Source organism: Rhea pennata, chromosome 4, assembly GCF_028389875.1.
Source record: "Rhea pennata isolate bPtePen1 chromosome 4, bPtePen1.pri, whole genome shotgun sequence".
NCBI lineage: Eukaryota > Metazoa > Chordata > Aves > Rheiformes > Rheidae > Rhea > Rhea pennata.
In genome coordinates this window covers 56,262,678-56,281,839 of record NC_084666.1, presented here as the reverse complement: position 1 = coordinate 56,281,839, position 19,162 = coordinate 56,262,678, and the positions used below count along the sequence as shown (strand labels likewise).

Below are 19,162 nucleotides of genomic sequence, written 5' to 3'. Positions count from 1 at the left end.
TACTGTTGAGGTCTTTGGAGGAAAAAAGTTACATACAATTAAAGGAAACAGCTTCATAATGTCTTAAATTGTATCATTAAAACTGCAAAAAAAGTTTTATAACTTATTAATGATAAAGAATCAAGATTAATATAAGTGTGAGATTAATTGACCTGGTCCGTTAATAGAAAAAAACTGTCTCAAAAAGACTTCTTATTGCTCAATGTTCCACTGTGCAAGATGATTACACGTGATCTTTCCACTCTCAGATTGTGAGAAAAAGAGAGCACTTCAACAGCTCTGATTAAGAGCAAAAAAGGAGTCCTCCTCTCTCTGGTTGGAAGATTTAGGCTTCTGTACAGAGCCTCTTCCTTGCCTGATGTGTTGACAGCTCCCCCTTCTGTTTCAGTCTACTTTATTTTTCAGAGCATGCACATACCCTCCATAAATAAAAAAAAAATGGTGCATCTACTGAAATGATCCTGCTATATTATGTCCCTTAATAAATTCAGGTCAAAATATCATGTATACATTTTATACAGCCTGATAATGAGCATCACAAATCATATTCCATTCCTAGAAGCACTACTTCTTCTGTAAAAAGCATTTTCAAATACAACACTTCAGTAGTATTTCAATATAAAAAAACCCTTCCTTTTTCTCCTAATTCATGTTTGCATTCAAGTTTCCATTCCATAATTTCTGTATTTCATACGAAGCAATACACAAGCTATCCAAGCAGGCATGAGACCCAAAGCATCACAACTTTCAGCTCAGTGCTCTAATAGCATGCTAGGCTATGAAGTTAGTCACTGTCTTGCACTATTCCAGTAGCTAGTTTAGCCCTAAAGCCCCCAAATCAGATGACTCTCCAGTGGGTTCCCCAAGCAGAAAAGTGAACTGAACCTAGGCCTGGTGGCTCCTCAAGTGTGCACCCCAAAAGCCTACAACAGTGTCAGCAGAAGCAATACCGCCATCCCACCAGTCTACAAAACCTCACTGGTGTGAGCTTTTTCAGGTATTTGGGGGAGGGGGGGGAATGACATACAGCTACCTACCGTCAAGAAAAAAAATGGGATCTGAGGATCAACAGCTGCAGCTTGCACTTCTGCCTTCTGTGGACCGAGTCCCTATGGGAGGGTGACTTGGGACAGTGCCCTGTGCTCAGCTGCTCCTGTGGGGCAGCCCTGGGCGAGCTTCCCGCGCAGCACTCAGGCTCCTCACACACCGCGGGGGGCAGCTGCTGCTCCCCGCCTGCTTCCTACCGGCCACACTTGAGCCTCCTCCTCCTGCTGCCTCCGCATCCTTCTAGCCTCTACACCCGAGGCAAGCACGCTGCATCTCTGCAACTGGGCGCCAGCTGGCACCAGGGAAGGTAAGAGACAACTGCACCTCGTGCTTAGTATGTAGCTGTAGGACAGGACGCTGCATGGAAGCTCTTGAACTCTGTGAGGGTTCACCCAGAGCACAGCCTGGTTATAGTGTCTGAATAATAATAAAACCTCTCTGCTGAGCGTTAAAAGGATTCCTACACGAGGGCATCGTTTTTTAACCTTCACTGGGAAAGCTCACAGTCATCCACGAACCACCGAGGAGCAGGACTTCGCAGTTCAGCTCGACCTATCGCCCAGGCCCGAGGGCCTCCACTAGGGCGAGCAGCGAGGGCGACAGCGCCCAAGCGGAGTCAGGTCCCCGTGGGCCCCGCGCAGTAGGACACAGGCGCTGCGCGGCGGCGGCAGCGCTGAGGGAACCCGCGAGGGCGCCCGCGCCACAGCCCCGCGCCCCGCGCCGCACGCGGCCGCGCATGCGCAGCACCCCTCTTTTTCCTCCCTCCCCGCGTCGTTAACGGCTGCAAGGCGTGACGCCCTGCGCATGCGCGGTGCCCATCGCGTCTACCCTGGGCGCCACGGGCGCGTCTGCGTGACGTGATTACGTCAGACGCAGCCTCGTCCTGGGGTGGGGCGGGCGGGGCGGGGGCTAACGGCGCGATTTTTCAAAATGGAGGTGCGGAGGGAGGGCAGAGCCCGCCGGGCCCGGCAGCGAGCAGGCCTGGGGCGAGGCGGGCGCCGGCGGGCGCCGTGATGGCGAGCTGCCGCCGCCGCCGAGAGCTGGGGGACGACTCGTAGCGGGGGCGCGCGGAGAGCGGCGGCCGCCGCCGCCGCCATGGCGACCTGCATCGGCGAGAGAATCGAGGTGCGGAGCGGAGGCCTCCTTCCTTCACTCCCCCCCCCCCCAACCCCCACCCCGCTGCCAAATGGCGGCGCGGGCTCGCGGCGGGTGCCGGGTCGGCAGAGGGAGGCACAAAACGGCGGGGCGAGGCGGAGCGGAGCGGCGGCCTCGTTCCCCCTCCTGCCACGCCCAGAAGCGGCTTGTTTGTGGGAAGCGGCCGGTGGGGCGGTGCGCGGCTCCTCCCCCCGCCGCGCAGTGACGAGCGGGAGGCGCTCTCCGGGCGGCGGCGCGGCCCCCCAGGCGCTGCCATGGCAGCCGGGCCCGCGGGAGGGTTCTCCGCCGCTCTCTACCCCTGCCCCCCGCCCGAGGAGCGGCGGGAGAGGCGGCGGGAAGGCGGCCCGCCGGCCGGGCGCGGGCAGCGGCACTGGCAGCGGCAGTGCCTACCGGCCGCCCTGCGGGGAGGAGGATGCCGCGCCGAGGGCTGCGTTTCCTGCGGGGCCCCGCTGCCGCCCGCCGTTGCGCGGCCGAGACCTCCGTCCAGGTAGACTCGGCGCGGGGGGCGCCCGGCGGTTCGTCGGTGCTGTTGAAGGGTTGGCCGCGACTGACGGCGGTTCTCTGTTCATCTTGCAGGACTTCAAGGTGGGGAACCTCCTGGGGAAAGGCTCCTTCGCTGGGGTCTACAGAGCGGTGTCCCTAAAAACCGGCCTTGAAGTGGCTATCAAAATGGTAAGTTAGCCTGCGGGGAGCACAGTGTCCCCGCGAGGCTGAACCTGTGGCTGGGCATAGTGGTTCAGTGTCAGTGCCTGGGTTGCCTGTTCATATGTAACAGGTGTTTAGATTAGGACTCTGTCCTGAAAGACGTAGTACAAGCAGAAAGACCGTATTAATAATTAATGGGAATGTTCATGTTGTTATTAAAAGAAATTGAGCTCAAATACTATACCCTGGTTGGCCAGGCAGACCCATAATTCTAGTTAAGAAATTTGTGGTCACAAAAACTTGGTTTGGATTTCATTTGGCTGTAGGGGTCCTGAACACATGGAACAGCTTGCTGCCCAGTAGTGTATGTTAGCCTTGGAAACTACCCTGACTGCCTAGAGAGATGATTTCTTTGTGAATGAAACTAGTTTTTTCTAGGGTTATCTGTTGCCAGGTTGTCTTACAACTTGTGAAAATACTTTCATTTAACTACCTTTTTCTAACATTAACTGTATTTAGCCTATATGCCTGACAGAATTATGAAGAGATTTTTTTTTTAAATTAGTGTTGGTGTTAAACATGTTCATGTCTGTCTGCTTTTGAACCATCATGTTCCTCTACTTTTTGTAAGATACTTGCATGTTAAAAGCATGTAGTAGGTAAAGCTATGTGAAAGCTGGCCAATGTTTAAGAGTTCTTGAATTGAATGTACACTGAATATCTAAAGCTTCAAGTTCACTTGAAACTAACATGTACCTAATCAATGCTGCAGTGTTTGAAAATTTGTCTTCCATTTGCAGATAGATAAAAAAGCCATGCACAAAGTTGGAATGGTACAGAGGGTTCAAAATGAGGTGAAAATACATTGTCAGCTGAAGCATCCATCTATACTTGAGGTAAGAATAATGTATTTCTGTACAGAGGACTGTACAGAAAGTCATGTGACTTGCTATATATTCTGCAAAATATTTTAATTCTTTGATTGTTTTATGTTCTAGCTTTATAATTACTTTGAAGATAGCAACTATGTGTACTTGATACTTGAGATATGTCACAATGGTGAAATGAGCAGATACATAAAGAACAGAAAGAAACCCTTTTCAGAAGAAGAAGGTGAGCTTTTTTCTACATAGCTATCTCTTTGCCTCAGTATTCTGGCTTATTCAATAAATATTTCATTCTAGTGAAAATATTTAAAACTGTTATCACTCCAAAACAGTTTTGTATAGTTTGTAATCTGGTGATAAGTGATAATGTTGAGATTAATCTAGAGATAAATTACATCTATTCACTTGAATATCTATGTACATTCTGCTTAAGCCACTTACAGCATCTTGTGCTATATAAGGTTTAAAAAAAAAACACATCAGTGATTTTAAGGTAGAGCTTACTTTCCTACACCAGATTACTTTGTTAAAGTGTAGTTTAAGTGAGAAGTTCTCTTTGAGAAAACTGGCACATTCTCATTCTGAGCTTTATTCTTTGTATTATAGATTAGTACCTCTTCATGTCGATACTGCTGTATTACATGTTACCAGTTAGAAAACCTTACAGATTCTGACTTGTCTTATATGGTAGCATTGGAAATACTTACTGTGTTTCAAGGTTTGTGTAGAAATGGAAATAATGCAGTTAACTGTTTACATGTAGCTTCTTAAGGTATGAGCTTGCAAGAAATGCTAGAATGAAATAACCAAGTTACTATATACAGTGTTTTAGGGCACAGCAAAAAGCAAACTGTTCTGGTTCCAGCTGGTCTGGATTCAGTGGTTATTGTCCCTATAATTCCGAAGTTTATGTGCTGGTCACCACTTGCACAGGTTATTCCAGTTTACCTGCTTCTCTATTAATTTCTAATCTGATTCTATGGAACTATGAAATATAGATTTTTCTGAACCTAGATTGGAACTGGATTAAAGGGATACTGTTTTTTTTTTTAAAAAAAAAACTTTAATTTAGATCTGCTGCTGTGGAAATAGTTTAGTTTATGGTGCCGTGGTTCTTAAAGCTGCTAAGCTATTGGTTTGGATGAAAGTCTGTTCCTTTGAGGAGTGGCTTCTACTAATATTTTTTATTCCACAATCTGACCTCTCAAGAGAGGAAGAAGGACTATAAATTGCTTGCTCTAGAAAGAATGATTCTTAAATTGCTATAATTAAAATGTGATGATAAACAATGCTCTTTCAGTCTGGATGAGGTTTTATTAGTCCAGCTCTAAGCTAAACCTTTTGAATATTCCCTGAATCGCTAATATATTGGAGCAGAAAAATCTATCCCAGTATCATGAAAATAGAAGATAAAGTTGAAATACTGCCGGCCTTCCCAGTTTGCTAATGATTTTTTAAAAAAAAAAATAGTTCTCATATTTTATGAACTGCACATATTGAAGTCGCTTGATTTGATGTATTTGCTCTTCTTGAAAATGAGGAACAACTTCATTTTTTAAGCTTCCTAGAAGTTAATTTTAGATAAAGCTTCAACCAGTTTAAAATATTTCCAGTCTTTAAGTTATTCTATTATCAAAGAAACAAATCAGATTACAGCATTAGAGAGCATTCTTTTATGGACTGTTCTAGAATATGGTTGTGCTGTATTGGTTAAAAGTTGCATCAAACCAAAAAGTGTCATTCCTAATCTCATTAGCCTGGCGCTTAAATACCCATGTAACATCTTCCTTATTTAAAAGAAAAAAAAAAGGCAAGACCAACAGCAGACTTCAAAGTTAGTATTTTTATGACTATGGCTTCAAATATACCACTGAAACATCTATTCTTGTATTTTGACAGCCCGACACTTCTTGCATCAGATTATTACGGGTATGCTGTATCTTCACTCTCACGGAATATTGCATCGGGACCTCACCCTTTCCAACCTCTTACTCACCAATAATATGAATGTCAAGATCGCTGATTTTGGACTAGCAACTCAGTTGAAAATGCCTCATGAAAAGCATTATACAATGTGTGGAACTCCTAATTACATTTCTCCAGAGATAGCCACCAGAAGTCCACATGGACTTGAATCTGATGTGTGGTCTTTGGGCTGTATGTTTTACACTCTTCTGATTGGAAAGCCACCTTTTGACACTGACACGGTCAAGAACACGCTGAATAAAGTAGTATTGGCAGATTATGAAATGCCAGCCTTTTTGTCAAGAGAGGCACAAGATCTTATACATAAACTGCTCCGAAAAAATCCGGCAGATCGTTTGAGTCTTTCTTCCGTGCTGGATCATCCTTTTATGTCTCGGTGCAACTCTGCACGAAGTAAAGATTCAGGAACTTCAGAGGATTCTATGGACAGTGGAAATGCTACAATCTCTACCACTTTTACAGGCTCTTCTAGCCTCAGTACCAGTGGCTGCTTGAAGGAAAAGAAGAAGTTATTAGTTGGACAGCCACTCCCAAATAAAATTACTTTTTTTCCTAAAAATAAGAACTCTAATAACTCTCCATCTGTAGATGGAAGCAGTTCTTGTAATCAGTGGGGAGCTCAGGGAAAAGAAACTGGCCTATCTGGCAGGGGAAGAGCCATGCAACTTGTTGGAGAGAGGCCACATTCACGCTATCTCCGAAGAGCCCATTCTTCTGACAGGTCTGGCACATCCCATAGTCAGACTCCAGGAATATCAAATGTTGCAGAGAGATGTCACTCTATGGAACTGCTTTCCAAGCCTAGAGTAGGAACAAGGGAAAACACAGAATGCTGTTCACCTGCAAACAGCTATACTGATATGGGAGAAATATTTAAGGAGAAGACTTTGAGTAGTTCTGGTTCTTTTGAAGGACAAATGTCTCCACCTGTGAAAGATCAACCACAGTAAGAATCATTTTTTAAGACAAAGTCTAGAGCTGCCTTATTCATTAAATGTATATATTCTTGTAGAACTAAGTTGTACTAAATGCCAAAAGTCTCTGCGGTTTTAGTTTGAATACCAAATAGGAGAAGGTGGTAATTGTTGCTGTAGCTGTGTAGAGATTTACCTTCCCACTGTCCCTATTCCAAAATTCATAAATGTGTATCAGCTATCTTACTGTAGCTTTTCTTCATCCTGATAATACTCTTCTACTTATTCATTTCCCTTCTCAGGAGGTTGTTTCATTCTCTGTGGTACTTGCAATAGGGATTGTTGCTAATAAATGTAGAAGAGACATGGATTAAGGAAGATGGCCTTCAGCATAGCCTACCAATGTATTTACTTGCTGCTGTGATACAATGTTTTATTTCACTTGAACTATGCTTTGTTGCTAGACAAGATAAAGGGAAAGAACAAATTATTGAAGTACAAGTTCAGGTGATGGATTAAAAAACCTGGCAACACTGCCAAAAAGAGAAAATGACACTGAAAGCTAACTGTCTGAAACTTACTTTTGTCCTTTACTTTTAGTTGTAGTATGTGGATGAAAATCCTGGTATCTCTTTTCACACTGATGGACTTTCCCAGCTTATACCTTCCAATTCTCAAAGTATCAAACGTTACAGGGGACGCTAGGAGTTTTTTCTGTGTTGCTGAAGACCTGATCATGCTTTTCTTGTAGTATTATGCAACAAGAACTGTTCTTTGTAGTGCACTAAATCTGTGTACGCTCAGAAGTTGTATTGCTCTATTTTCTTAATGAATGGATTATCAAAGAACATTTTCCTATTTAAATATAAGGACTACTGTATATGATAGCTTTTGCATTCTCTTCCATGTTAGCAACTGCCAAGTGGCTGATGGATTCATATTTGTTTTTCTTTTTGTTAATCTCTTCAGCCAAAACGCAAATGTGCGCTTTGCCCTGTAGAAGGAATAAATGGAGTAAAATATATATTCTTGTGACTTACTATATTTCATATAAACTCAGACTACTTTAGGTAATAGGACTGCCTACAAACTTCAACTGCGTATTCATTACTATACTAAGTGAGATCCATTGGAATCATGGGCCAAATCCTTCAGTCTTCTCTGAGAGTGAGTGTTTCCTACACTGTGGACTGAGAACTAGGTGTAAGGACAGCTGCTGCTGGCAGCATTATCAACAGTTTTTCTTATTTAAGTGACTTCCAACATTCTACTGAAGAGTGCTAACAGACTTAAATTTGTACTAAAGATTACTAATAATTTTTCTTTTTATTACTATGGAAATAGTGTTTTTTTGTTATGCTTTACTTGCTGGGCATTACTCATGAAAACAGAAGCATGTTCTGTGCCATCTAGAACAACACAATTCCACCTTTTTTAAACATTCTCGAAGAGTTGTGGTTTCTATAGCTGTAATATCATAGCTTTTGTTTTGTAAGTGTTGATATGTGTAATTTCTATTTTGCAGCTCAAATTATCTCTGCCCAATGAAGCCCCATGTTGGTTTATTAGAGCAGAAGTCCCAGACTGAAACAATGCAGCAGTGGCTTGGAAGCATGCAAACAAATGGTATGTGTTACTAATTGACTATATTTTTTGCATTTAAGTTGGAGTAATAACATAAACATTTGTAAATGTTTGTGTTTTTTCTAAATTTTACTACTTCATACCTGTAAGAGAAGATGTATCTATAGATATGGCAAAATAACTGCTTCTGGAATATAAATATGGTAATACTGGCATCCTAAATAACAGTGATCGGATGTTAATAGAAGCTACTGAAGACCCAGACTTTTTTTTATTATGAAGAGCAGAGGAGATCCTCAACTAATGTGCACTGAAAAAAGTTGGCACAGATATTGAAAGAGGTACAATGACTTCAAGCATCACTCATCTATGGAATCACTCTTGAGCAAGAAAAGTGCCATTGAAAACATTGTGATTTGTTCTCTCTTGGACTAGGCTATAGGATTTTAGTTTCCTGAAACAGGAATAAATTTCAGATAGTTTTGTAGACGCTCTTCATCCCAAGCTGCTGGATTAGTATGATCAACTGGATATAACTGCCTTCAGAAGAATGATGAAATTGTACGCTGTATTTAAATGACTAGCTTTCTAAAACAAAGTCACTCCTGTGTCTTTCAGTAATGTTAGTGAAAAACAAATGCACAATGAAGAAAATGTAGTCATAGAATCTACCTTAATTATTCAGTTGTGACCTGAAGTGCTTCTAAGAATGCATAAATGACAAAAGATTGGCAGGTGACTGGACAGATTCTTTTATTTAACTGTGCAAATAAACCTTAAGAGAAAATGGGACCATAGTGATCAAGAAAGATGATGAGGTTGCAGAAGGAGGGGTGGAGGAAAGGACAAAAGACACAGAAGGGAAGGAGGTGTTCTTTGCCACTTATCTTATTATATCACTTGCAAATGATGTAATTTAATCATAAAATCACAAATTCATTCTAGGCTTTTTTGTTCTGGTATTACTGGGCTCTTTCCCTTCCTGTCTACCAAGAATTGGAATCATATGACATATGGTTGGAATATACAGCATTTCAGCTATAATCCTACTTAATTTTTGGTTCCTTCTCAACTGTTCTCTATCATGGCAGGAGTATATTACTTGTTTGGTTGAGGCAGAGAGTTGATAAAAGGCTTAAATATCAAAACTAGAGCAGCAATTATAGGAAGATCAAATGTGAAACAGGTTGTTTTATCAAGTGACAGTGGAAATAAAAAGTGGACTTTGGAGTTTGCATTGAATTAACTTTTAAGTACTAAAACCTCCAGTTGATGCTAAAACACTACAGTTTGCTAAGCTTGAGTGAAGCTTAGTCCTATTAGTTATCTGAATGGAAGCTAACTATCTTTCAACAGATTAATTCTTGTTTAAGTGTATATTTGAAATCTGTCTTTTTGTTGATAAATGCTTTTGCAAAATGATTGGTATGCGTTCATTTTAATGGTTACCTTAATGGAAATCTTGTAACATGTTATTTTAAATAGCACTGGAATTTTATTAGTACTGATGTTGACAGGAAGTAATGTCTCCACTCGTTTAGGCTTTCTAAAATGTTATTTTTGAAAAGCTTTTTAAAAAATAAAATAGTATTTTTCTTACTGTGACTTCTTGAATCTACAACATGCTATTATGCTGCTTTCAGTTCAGCTGAGACCACCTGCAGACATAATTGGCAACAGTGATGCACACGGAGGTTTTCGGTATCATCGGGGTGTACAGCAAGATGCATCAAGAAATGCATGGAACGCCTTAAAAGATGTAAGGAGTCCTGATGCATCCCTTGACTGCCCACATTCTATAAACCAGAGAAACCCAAAGAAATTCACCTCTGGACTTCTCTCCAAGTCTGAGAAAATTCAACCGTCTTCTGCCTGTGGTCTTCAGCCAACTTCAGAACAAAAGCAAGCCTGGGGCAAAGAACAACCAGTACATCAGAAACCTACGTTGCGAAGTATTGTATTCCCTCTCACTGCTCACAGGCTAAAACCGATCAGGCAAAAAACAAAAAATGCAGTGGTGTGTATCAGTTTTTAAAACTTGAAAGAGTTTAAATATAGTGTGAATCTTTCTAAATCACTAGGTAATCCAGAAACATGTTTCATAAAAGTTAATCTTTGATATAAAGTTACATTAACAGGATGCATCATAGTTTTTGTGTATGGAATACTGTTATGCCCTGATCATAATACGGCTTACCTGGCTCTGAGTTTGCTTTGTTACTCGTGAAGCCACACCGTGACACGCCAGGCTTACACCTTTTGCTCATGTTGAAGCATTCTGTTCTAGCAGCGCTAACAGCAAAAGTTAGTGAAAGAACCATTTATAACTTTGCAGTATATGCTAGGAAAAAAAAAAATCTGCTTTTTATAAAGTGTTTGTGGAAGAAATGCTGTCTCATCCTGTCAAAAGGTAAGGGTTTTTTTGTTGCTATATCTAACTTGTATTTTTAATGTTTAGGTGAGCATTCTAGATAATGGGGAAGTATGTATGGAATTTCTAAAAGAACACCATTCACAAGAATTTGTGAAAGAAGTTCTAAGAATATCTTGTGATGGAAATGTGGTGAGTACATTTTGGATTTCTATATTGTCGTATTAAGTATTAACAACATTCTGTTCTTTGGAGTTTTTTTTGTCAACAAATAATCACTTCATGAAGATTAACAAAGCAATACTTAAATATGCATAGCCATGAATTTGATCTTTCTTCCATAGTGCAGCCATACCAATATAGGTACCAAGCAACTACTTCAGAGCAAAATTGAACTTATGTTTTTGCTGGACTTCACTTAGGTGAAGCGTTGCTAAAAACTGCTGCTGTTCTCTGATCACTTAGAGGAACAGAATGCTTGTTAAATTATGGTAATTGATTTAACCTAAATTGTGACTTATTTCCATAGCTGTTAAGTAGGGAGTGCTACAGTAAGTTGCAACTATAAATGTAATTTTGTTGTTCTTTTGGTAGATTGCAGTTTATCATCCAAATGAAGGAAGAGGCTTCCTTCTTGGTGACAGACCTCCTGCTCCTCCTGAAGACATCTGTATGTATAACTTCGACAACTTGCCAGGTAATGAAGTTTGTTTTAAACTGAAAATGATCAATGTGCTTTTTAAATGTGTCTCTTCTGAGACTAATACTAGTTTTTAAACACTACTTTTCAGATAGTCAGAATAAAACTCCTTCCAGAATAAAATTCAAACTACAGTTTAACTGGAAATTGTTTTTGAAACTTTACAAGAAAGTGTAAGCCTGCAGGTTGAAGCAATTTTATATGGAAACTATATGGAGTTGCAGCACTTTCCTGTGTTGTTGATGTTCTGAACTGTGTTAATTGAAGAAATAGATATTGAAGATAAATGCTTTCAGAAAACTGAGTGGAAATAAACTTACCTTCTTTCAACATACTTCTGTAAAGTACTTAAATATCGCTCACCATTTTTAGGTAATAGTAAAATGAAAAGTATATACTTAAAATAATTTATCTCAGAATTTGCTCACAGTGTTTAATCTGATGACTTTCTGATAAATATTTTTATTTTTTTAGAAAAGTACTGGAAAAAATACCAGTATGCAGCCAAGTTTGTGCAGTTGGTGAGAACAAAAACCCCCAAAGTTACCTTCTATACAAGATATGCCAAGTGCATGTTGATGGAAAATTCACCCACTGCAGATGTTGAAGTTTGTTTTTATGATGGTATGTACTCCGTTTTTGCTGTTTATGCTAATAGTTAAATCATTACAAAGTTGCACTAAAACATTGCCAAATACTAGTGAACACTTCAAGCTGAAGAAAATACTTGGATTTTGAGAGTTTTGCCACTTGGCTGTAATTCTAGCATCCACAAGTTAGTTTATTCATTAGTTCCTTGCTGATAATGTCCTTTAAGGAATGCATATTACAAAGGTGGTGTTAACCCTACCTTGTTCTCCTTTGTGAGCTCTTCTATCTGTGTTTGATGGTTAGCTACTTAAAATGAGAAGGTCCAAGCTTTCCATTGTCACTGAGGCAATAATATTACTGAGAACATTGACTGGAAGAAGGGATCAGCTCTCTTTAAGTCTGCCTTGGATAAACTAGAATGCACTGACTACTATTTTCTCACTGTAGACTCCTGTGATCTAGTTTGTGATTTGCCACATGCATACCCAACAATAACTTCAGTCCAAAACAATTTTTTGGTCATAAATAACAGCTCTGATCCACTGTGGTACAGGTATTGGAAGAACAGGAGTCTGTCTTTAAACCATACGCAAATACTAATAAATCCTACTTAATTGATTTTTGGCAATGCTGTTAGACATATTAATTTTGTCTCTGATCAAAGTTTAGAAAGGCAATTCTTAAATTGTAATAAATGCATTATTCATTCTATTTTACTAGTGATCTTCAGTTGCCATCAAAGGCATTCCATTAATATCATAGATCCAATTTAAGTGGCTTTTTGCTCCTGCTACCACAGAGCTCATCCACTAGTGGTTTTAGTCTTAAAATAATTCTTAACTCAGTAAGACCTATTCTGCTAGAATGTAATGGCAGAAATGTGTATTTCATGGATACTGATCCTTTACAAAAATTAGACTTAAAACTCTCTTCTGCAGGAGCAAAGATACACAAGACAGCTGGTATGACTCGAGTGATTGAAAAATCAGGGAAATCTTTCACTTTGAAAGGAGAAAGTGAAGCAAGTATGAAGAAGGAAATACAAGTATATATGGATCATGCAAATGAGGTAAATGGTTTTATGTTGGACTTAAGTGGAAAGGCAGCCTTCTGAAAATTCATATTTTTCACAAAAGTGCTTCTAAGTTGCTTTTCATCATATTTTTGATTTTAGTGATGAGGGGTGGTAGAGTTGTGTTTTCCTTTGTTTTTAAGAGCAAATAGCAGTGTAGAGCTATTGCTCTCATACAGTGAGGCTTGCTAAAAAAATAAATTCTGACTGGTGCGTAAAGCAACTCTGCCTGTTTGGTGAGGGGATTAAATTGCCACACAAACTTGCTCTACGTAATTATTTAAAAAGCCAGTTTTTCAGGGGCTGGCCTGCCTGCTATGCTTTCCTCTTTGTGTTTCATGTCACCCAATTAGTGGTCACAGAGTAATTATTATGTCTGTGAAGTTGGGAATTAGAAAAAGTATACTACAGATTGCCTATTCAGCCTCCCTTCTGTTCTATTATATTTCTGGAACAGAAATATGGTCCCTTAGTGTCTTATTAAAAGACGAGGGCACGTGATTAAGAACAGTCCCAGATGTGCTGAAATTACTAGGGAAGTCTTGATATAGTATAGCTTTTTGGATTGCCTTTGTGGTTCACTAGTGCATTAATTATCAGTATTACTATCAAAGAAAGCATTTCCTTGCACAGGCTTACCTGCCACACTGAAAATGTATAAAACATTTGTACTGTTTTCAGTTAAAGATTGTTACAAGCTCATTTTAATTCCAGGGACATCGTATATGTCTTGCACTGGAATCTGCTGTTTTGGAAGAAGAAAAGAGGAGTGGAAGTGTTCCATTTTTTCCAATAATTGTTGGAAGGTAACATTGTCACTTCTAAAATATTTAGATACTTGAATGTCCATACTAACTGTCTTTCTGCAGCTGATGTTTGCAGAAGCCAGAGCTTCTTAACTAAAGCTGACAGTCATTGGAAAGATAATTATTGACAGCCTGTATGCACACCCTATTTTAGACCTGCAAACCCTCCTTTGATAAGAATATAAAATAAATTTGTGGATTGAGGCTGGTAGTGTAAACAAATCTAGACATAAAACTAGCATGTACAAAAACTGAAGTCTGCAGAAGAGTTGTACTGTTAAGTGCTCCATATGGTTTGTAATAAAAAAGCCAGGTCTCTTCATGTTTTTAACTCCCTTTTAAAAAGAGAGTTAAATTCCTAATTTCTCTTCCTCCTCCTCCCCAGAAAACCTGGCAATACTGAATCACCACAAGCTCTAGCACCTCCATCATTAGATGACACAAGCTGTATGAAAGAAGTTATGGCACTGGATGGAAATATGGCTGTCAGCTGTACTGCTGTTCAAACTCCAGATGTTACTCCTGTAAGTTCACAGGGACACACTGTGTGACTGGTAGTCCATAGGAATTCAAATGTTGTTTTATTTAAACTAATTGAATTAATTTTTACAGACAGCAGATATAACTAATATCTAGATTTAAGATCATCTGAAAAGTCTGTCCTTCAAAACTTTATCACAGGTGTTCCCCAGAAACATAACTTGGATTGTTTTCTCATGTTGCACGGTACTGTATTTGACTTGTTTTGAAGAGCTCTCTGATACACCTTCAAGCTTGTATATCAAATGGCAGCCACAAAGGGTATTAGCACTTACAGTCATTGTTCTGAAATCAAGTGCTAGTTTAAAAACAAAAGTCTGTTTGCATAAATTTTTGTGTGTACCTAAGTAGAGCCAGCAAGGCTTTGTCTGCAACTTCATCCAGCTTGTCTAAAAGGGCCTACTAAGCTTTAACTACCACATCACAGTCCTTATAGAGCTTCCATAGCTGAATGAATTACATTAGGGTCTTGGCACACTGAGTTTGTGTATAAAGTTTGTTGAACTTACATGGGCTTTGATCACTGTTCTTTTCTCAAGCACATATTAGTGCAGAATATGCCAGTTTTCAATTGATCAAAATGGACCTTGCAAGAAAAATTCCTTAGGGCTTCAGAAATAGTATCATGGGTTTTTTTCCTTCCTCCATTAACTTAGTTACCCTTCACCAGAGTTTGAATTTGAGAGCTTGCCGCTCAAACTCTTTCTTTTGCCATACGGCAAACACTTATGTTTTTGTAAGCCTTTCAGAAATTACTGTTTGCTTCCTCTTCTGAGGTATGTATTTCTAAGGCAAATAACACAATGCCCAACTGCCTTTCTGCGTTACTCTTGATCATTTTTGTCAGTTTCTTTATGCTTGAACTGAAATGTATATTGTCAAGTACAGCTTCTTCCCTCTTTCAGGTTCCTGTAGTTATTTAGATTTCCCTTTCTTTCCTGACCAAGCTATTTCAGAGACTTCCTCTGACTTGCATCTCTTCACTGAACTGTGAATCTTAAACACTGCTAGGCACAGCATCTCATCTGTTTTGACTATTGGAAGAGATACCTGAGCAGTGGAATTTTATTTATTTATTTATTTTTGTTGAAGCGTACCTGGTTTTCCTAGACAGTAGTGATACTGTTGTCCTAAAGGCCTTCCCTGTTTGATCCCCTATAATTCTTAGGCTTAGGGACAAAAATGATGAACTATAACAGACTATACTGTAGAATTCCACAATAAAATGATTTTTTCCCCTTCTATCAGAAATGTTATTCTTGATATAAGCTTCCACACTGAAAGGGAAAAGTGCTTTCTGTGCCTTGTGCTTTGTATTTCTACTTCATAAATGGTCAATATTCTAGTCTTCAAGTAATAGCAATACCTGTATCTTTGTAAAATATTAGCCAAGTTGTTACCTGAATGAGGGCTGTTTTATAACCTACCATGATTTGACTTTTTCTGAAGATGGAGAGTTCATTTGATAATCAAACAAGGAAAAAAAATGTTAAGTAGAAAAAGTCTGCTTTGGGAAAGCCGCTCTTCTCTGAATATGGGGAAGTAGTAGAAAAACTTGTCATAATGCTGGGTTTCAATATAGTGAAAAGTCATATGAAGACTTATTTTCTTTTTTTTAAAGACATAATGCTATTACATGAAGCATGCAGACTAAATCTCTCTGTACATCTGATTAGACTAAAAAAGGTTTAAAAAAAGAAAGACTGGTTTAGTGTATATAATCAGTTGGACTTTTGTTAAGGTTGCTAATACTGTGCATTCCTGGTTTTAGGTGGTATCATATGAAAAGTCTACATTTATGATGAATGTTACTGAAACTGCTTGCTCTTCTGTTCATCAAAAGGAATGCAGTCCAAATTCAGCCCAACTTTTAAAATCTGTCTTTGTGAAAAATGTTGGTTGGGCTTCTCAGGTGAGTAACAAATAACAATAAAGTAGGAAAGTCCATTCACTTTTTCCTATTAAATTTGAGATATAAAACTTTTAAATTATTAGCTTTATGCGTTGTTTACACATGAAGTTTAAAGCTAGTTTAAATTACCTGAAAGTTGATAGGTAGAAAGATCCAAATAAGGGAGTAAGATAATATCATGGTGAACTACATGAGTAAAGAAACTAAAGTAACTGTTCAATTCTGTTTATCACAAATTTACTGTAATTACTATTGCCTATTCAGTTCTTTCATTAAAACTTGAATCTAGTGAAAACTGAAGCTGTTAGATTAGTGGACCAAAGTCCCTATAAGCAAAGGTGCTGGGGTGGAATGTTTTTAACAACTACACCAATTTTGTGCAAGAAGACTAAATCTGCCTATATGATAGGAAAATCTGTTTCCTTATAAAAACCATCTTTCTTTCCTGCAGTACATGTTTAAGTTTAGAAAATAATAGTTCTCTGCAATTTAGATAAAATAAGCTTTTTGTCCTAGCAGAATAACAAACTACAGTTTATGATACTAAATAAAAACTTTAAAATGTATGTAGTTAGGAACTGCCACAAAGCAATCCTCCTATTTCATGTCCAGCTCTTTACTATTTTTTTAGGAGCTGTTAAGTTAAAGGTACTTGTGTTTAATTCCCTTGAAAAAGATGACTAAAAGTGGATATTTGAGACCTTGGAAGTTCAGTTCAATTCCTGAGACTACTGCTTGCTTCAAAGTAGTACATGTACTAATCTTAATAATTGAAAGACTGATCTAGATACCGAAGGTGCTTCGATTCTGAAAAAGCTCAACTTCAGTTGTTAGAATAATTCCAAATGTGTCATCTTGTATTTTAAGTCCTCAAACTATAACGCAACTTCTTTTATTAGCTGACCAGTGGAGCAGTATGGGTTCAGTTTAATGATGGATCACAACTGGTAGCACAAGCAGGTGTTTCTTCTATCACATACACATCTCCAGATGGCCAGACAACCAGGTGAGCCTATTACTGCTATAAAAAAAACCCTCAGTTTTCTTTCATTATTTAATGAATAAGCAAAGAATTACCTAATGCTTTGACTCAATTTTGGCTGACAAATGATTTTGGGAAAAAAAAAAAAAAAAAAAAAACACTGAGCTGCCCTACTACTTGGTATCTACTGTATAGCCATCCTTTGTTTATAGTTCTTAAAAGAAAGGGAGGATTGTAAATCAAGGTTTTAATACTTCAAAAAATTGTTTTTAAGGGTTTTAATTGTCAGGGTTTAGAGGTAATCTGCTAGCAGATAGTGTAACAAGTGATGCATAGATCTGGAGATTCTGGATCCAAGTTTTGGATGTCTTTTGGACACTGGGCATTTCTCTGGCTACATTTGTAACATGCTTCCTCTGTGAAAAGTTCAAGGCAGTAATATACACTCTATTCAGACTAAAATATTTTTAAGTTATACTTTCTGAATCTGAAATACTGTTTCAGTTAAATACATGTAGGGAAGAAAGGCCTGGACTTAAGCCTTCAAACTCCTATTAATGTGTCAAGATATATTTTCCTCTACTTTAGTGATTTGTCTATTTACAGCCAAATTTTGAAAAAATTATCCTATACTATATATACTATATACTTATATATAAGTATATATACTTATATATATTATATTATAAAGCATTTAAATTTTGCATTCTTATTTGCCTTTCTAGGTATGGAGAAAATGATAAGTTGCCAGAATACATCAGAGAGAAGTTGCACTGTCTATCTTCTATTCTTGTGATGTTTACCAATCCAGCTGGTTCCCATTAATTAAAGCAAAGCAGGTCTCTGGATGTGACAGCTTAATAAAATCACTCACTGGCACTCAAGTAAAGTGACTGATTTCACTCAGACTATCAAAAATTCTTCTCAAAGCTGGTCAAAATTAGGAAGGGTTGCTTTATGTATTGCAAATTGCTGGAAAAGCATCTTACAACGCATATTCTTCCTGAATGACACAGAAACTTGCTCAAGTAAAATTTTGAGCAACTAACTTCTACGTAACCTCAACTTGGAAACTTCTCGGAAATTGTCTAAGTCAATATCGTGGTGTACTTTTTTCCCCCCACTGTGCTCACTTAGTTGCCAGCAATCAAGGAGAATGCATCTGTGCTGTTGAAGTGTTTGTACTTGTAAATAACTTGTATTTTTACATCCTACAAGAAATATATGTAAATATGTATATGTTTTATAGCTGTTTTTATGTTTTTATTTTTGTAGCAGCAGCTTTTAACTTCCCTGCACAAGCATTTATATATATAAAAAAATAAATGCAGTGGTAATTGTCCAGATCTATTGGTTCATTTCATAATCAAATGATGGTGAGATGGTGATGTGAGAGCCTTTTCCTTTAAGTACAGAAGTTTGACTATAATAGAGTTGACCTGATATTGAGCATCCTCCTTAGGGATTCAGTGGATGGGTGAAGTTTGGGGAAAAAAAGTACAGAACTGTTGCACAGACTTGCTTCTACTTAACTTCTTCCTTCCAAAAAATTAAACTGTAGAGCACTCTGTGTATTAATACACAGAGTTCTCTTTCTCTAAGTGATATATAGCTGACTAAAAAATTAAAGCATTTGATGGGAAAGCAAACTGCAGCACTGCACTAACTGGGTCAGTTTGTCATTTTGCAGGAATTTCAGCAACTTAGCTACTTTATACATTACAAGTTGTGTTAATATACTATAAATACCTAAACTGGAGTAGTGATAAAAACCTATTTTTAAAGTAAGTAAAATGCTTGAAGTATGCTATTACTGATGGTGATTGCATTCACATTTAAACAGATATTCACCCCACCATCTTCCCCTACTGCAGAAGGTGGAACAGGAACCCAGGGGAAAGGCTCTAGAGTCAGATCCACAAGCTGCCTGCAGGAAGGGTGGTGGGAGAGCATGGGAGGAGCTGACAGCA

The 19,162-nt window shown here is 38.8% G+C and overlaps 1 protein-coding gene across 1 annotated transcript; it reads left to right on the top strand.

Moving 5' to 3' along the window:
* The first annotated feature begins 2,142 nt into the window (after positions 1 to 2,142).
* PLK4 (polo like kinase 4) lies at positions 2,143 to 18,465 on the top strand. Its single transcript, XM_062574946.1, has 15 exons — positions 2,143 to 2,874; positions 3,648 to 3,743; positions 3,846 to 3,960; positions 5,634 to 6,666; positions 8,160 to 8,260; positions 9,862 to 10,235; positions 10,677 to 10,781; positions 11,184 to 11,286; positions 11,764 to 11,913; positions 12,819 to 12,949; positions 13,667 to 13,758; positions 14,144 to 14,282; positions 16,070 to 16,210; positions 17,110 to 17,216; positions 17,918 to 18,465. The coding sequence occupies exons 1-15, from the start codon at positions 2,143 to 2,145 to the stop codon at positions 18,015 to 18,017; spliced, it is 3,519 nt and encodes a 1,172-aa protein (XP_062430930.1). The 3' UTR covers positions 18,018 to 18,465.
* The last annotated feature ends 697 nt before the right edge of the window (positions 18,466 to 19,162 follow it).

Bases quoted from the DNA above. Each gene is read 5' to 3' on its own strand.
- PLK4 (XM_062574946.1), top strand. From the start codon at position 2,143: ATGGCGACCTGCATCGGCGAGAGAATCGAGGTGCGGAGCGGAGGCCTC. The intron at 3,961-5,633 runs GTGAGCTTTTTT...GTATTTTGACAG, and splicing joins ACCCTTTTCAGAAGAAGAAG to CCCGACACTTCTTGCATCAG. The intron at 11,287-11,763 runs GTAATGAAGTTT...TTATTTTTTTAG, and splicing joins TAACTTCGACAACTTGCCAG to AAAAGTACTGGAAAAAATAC.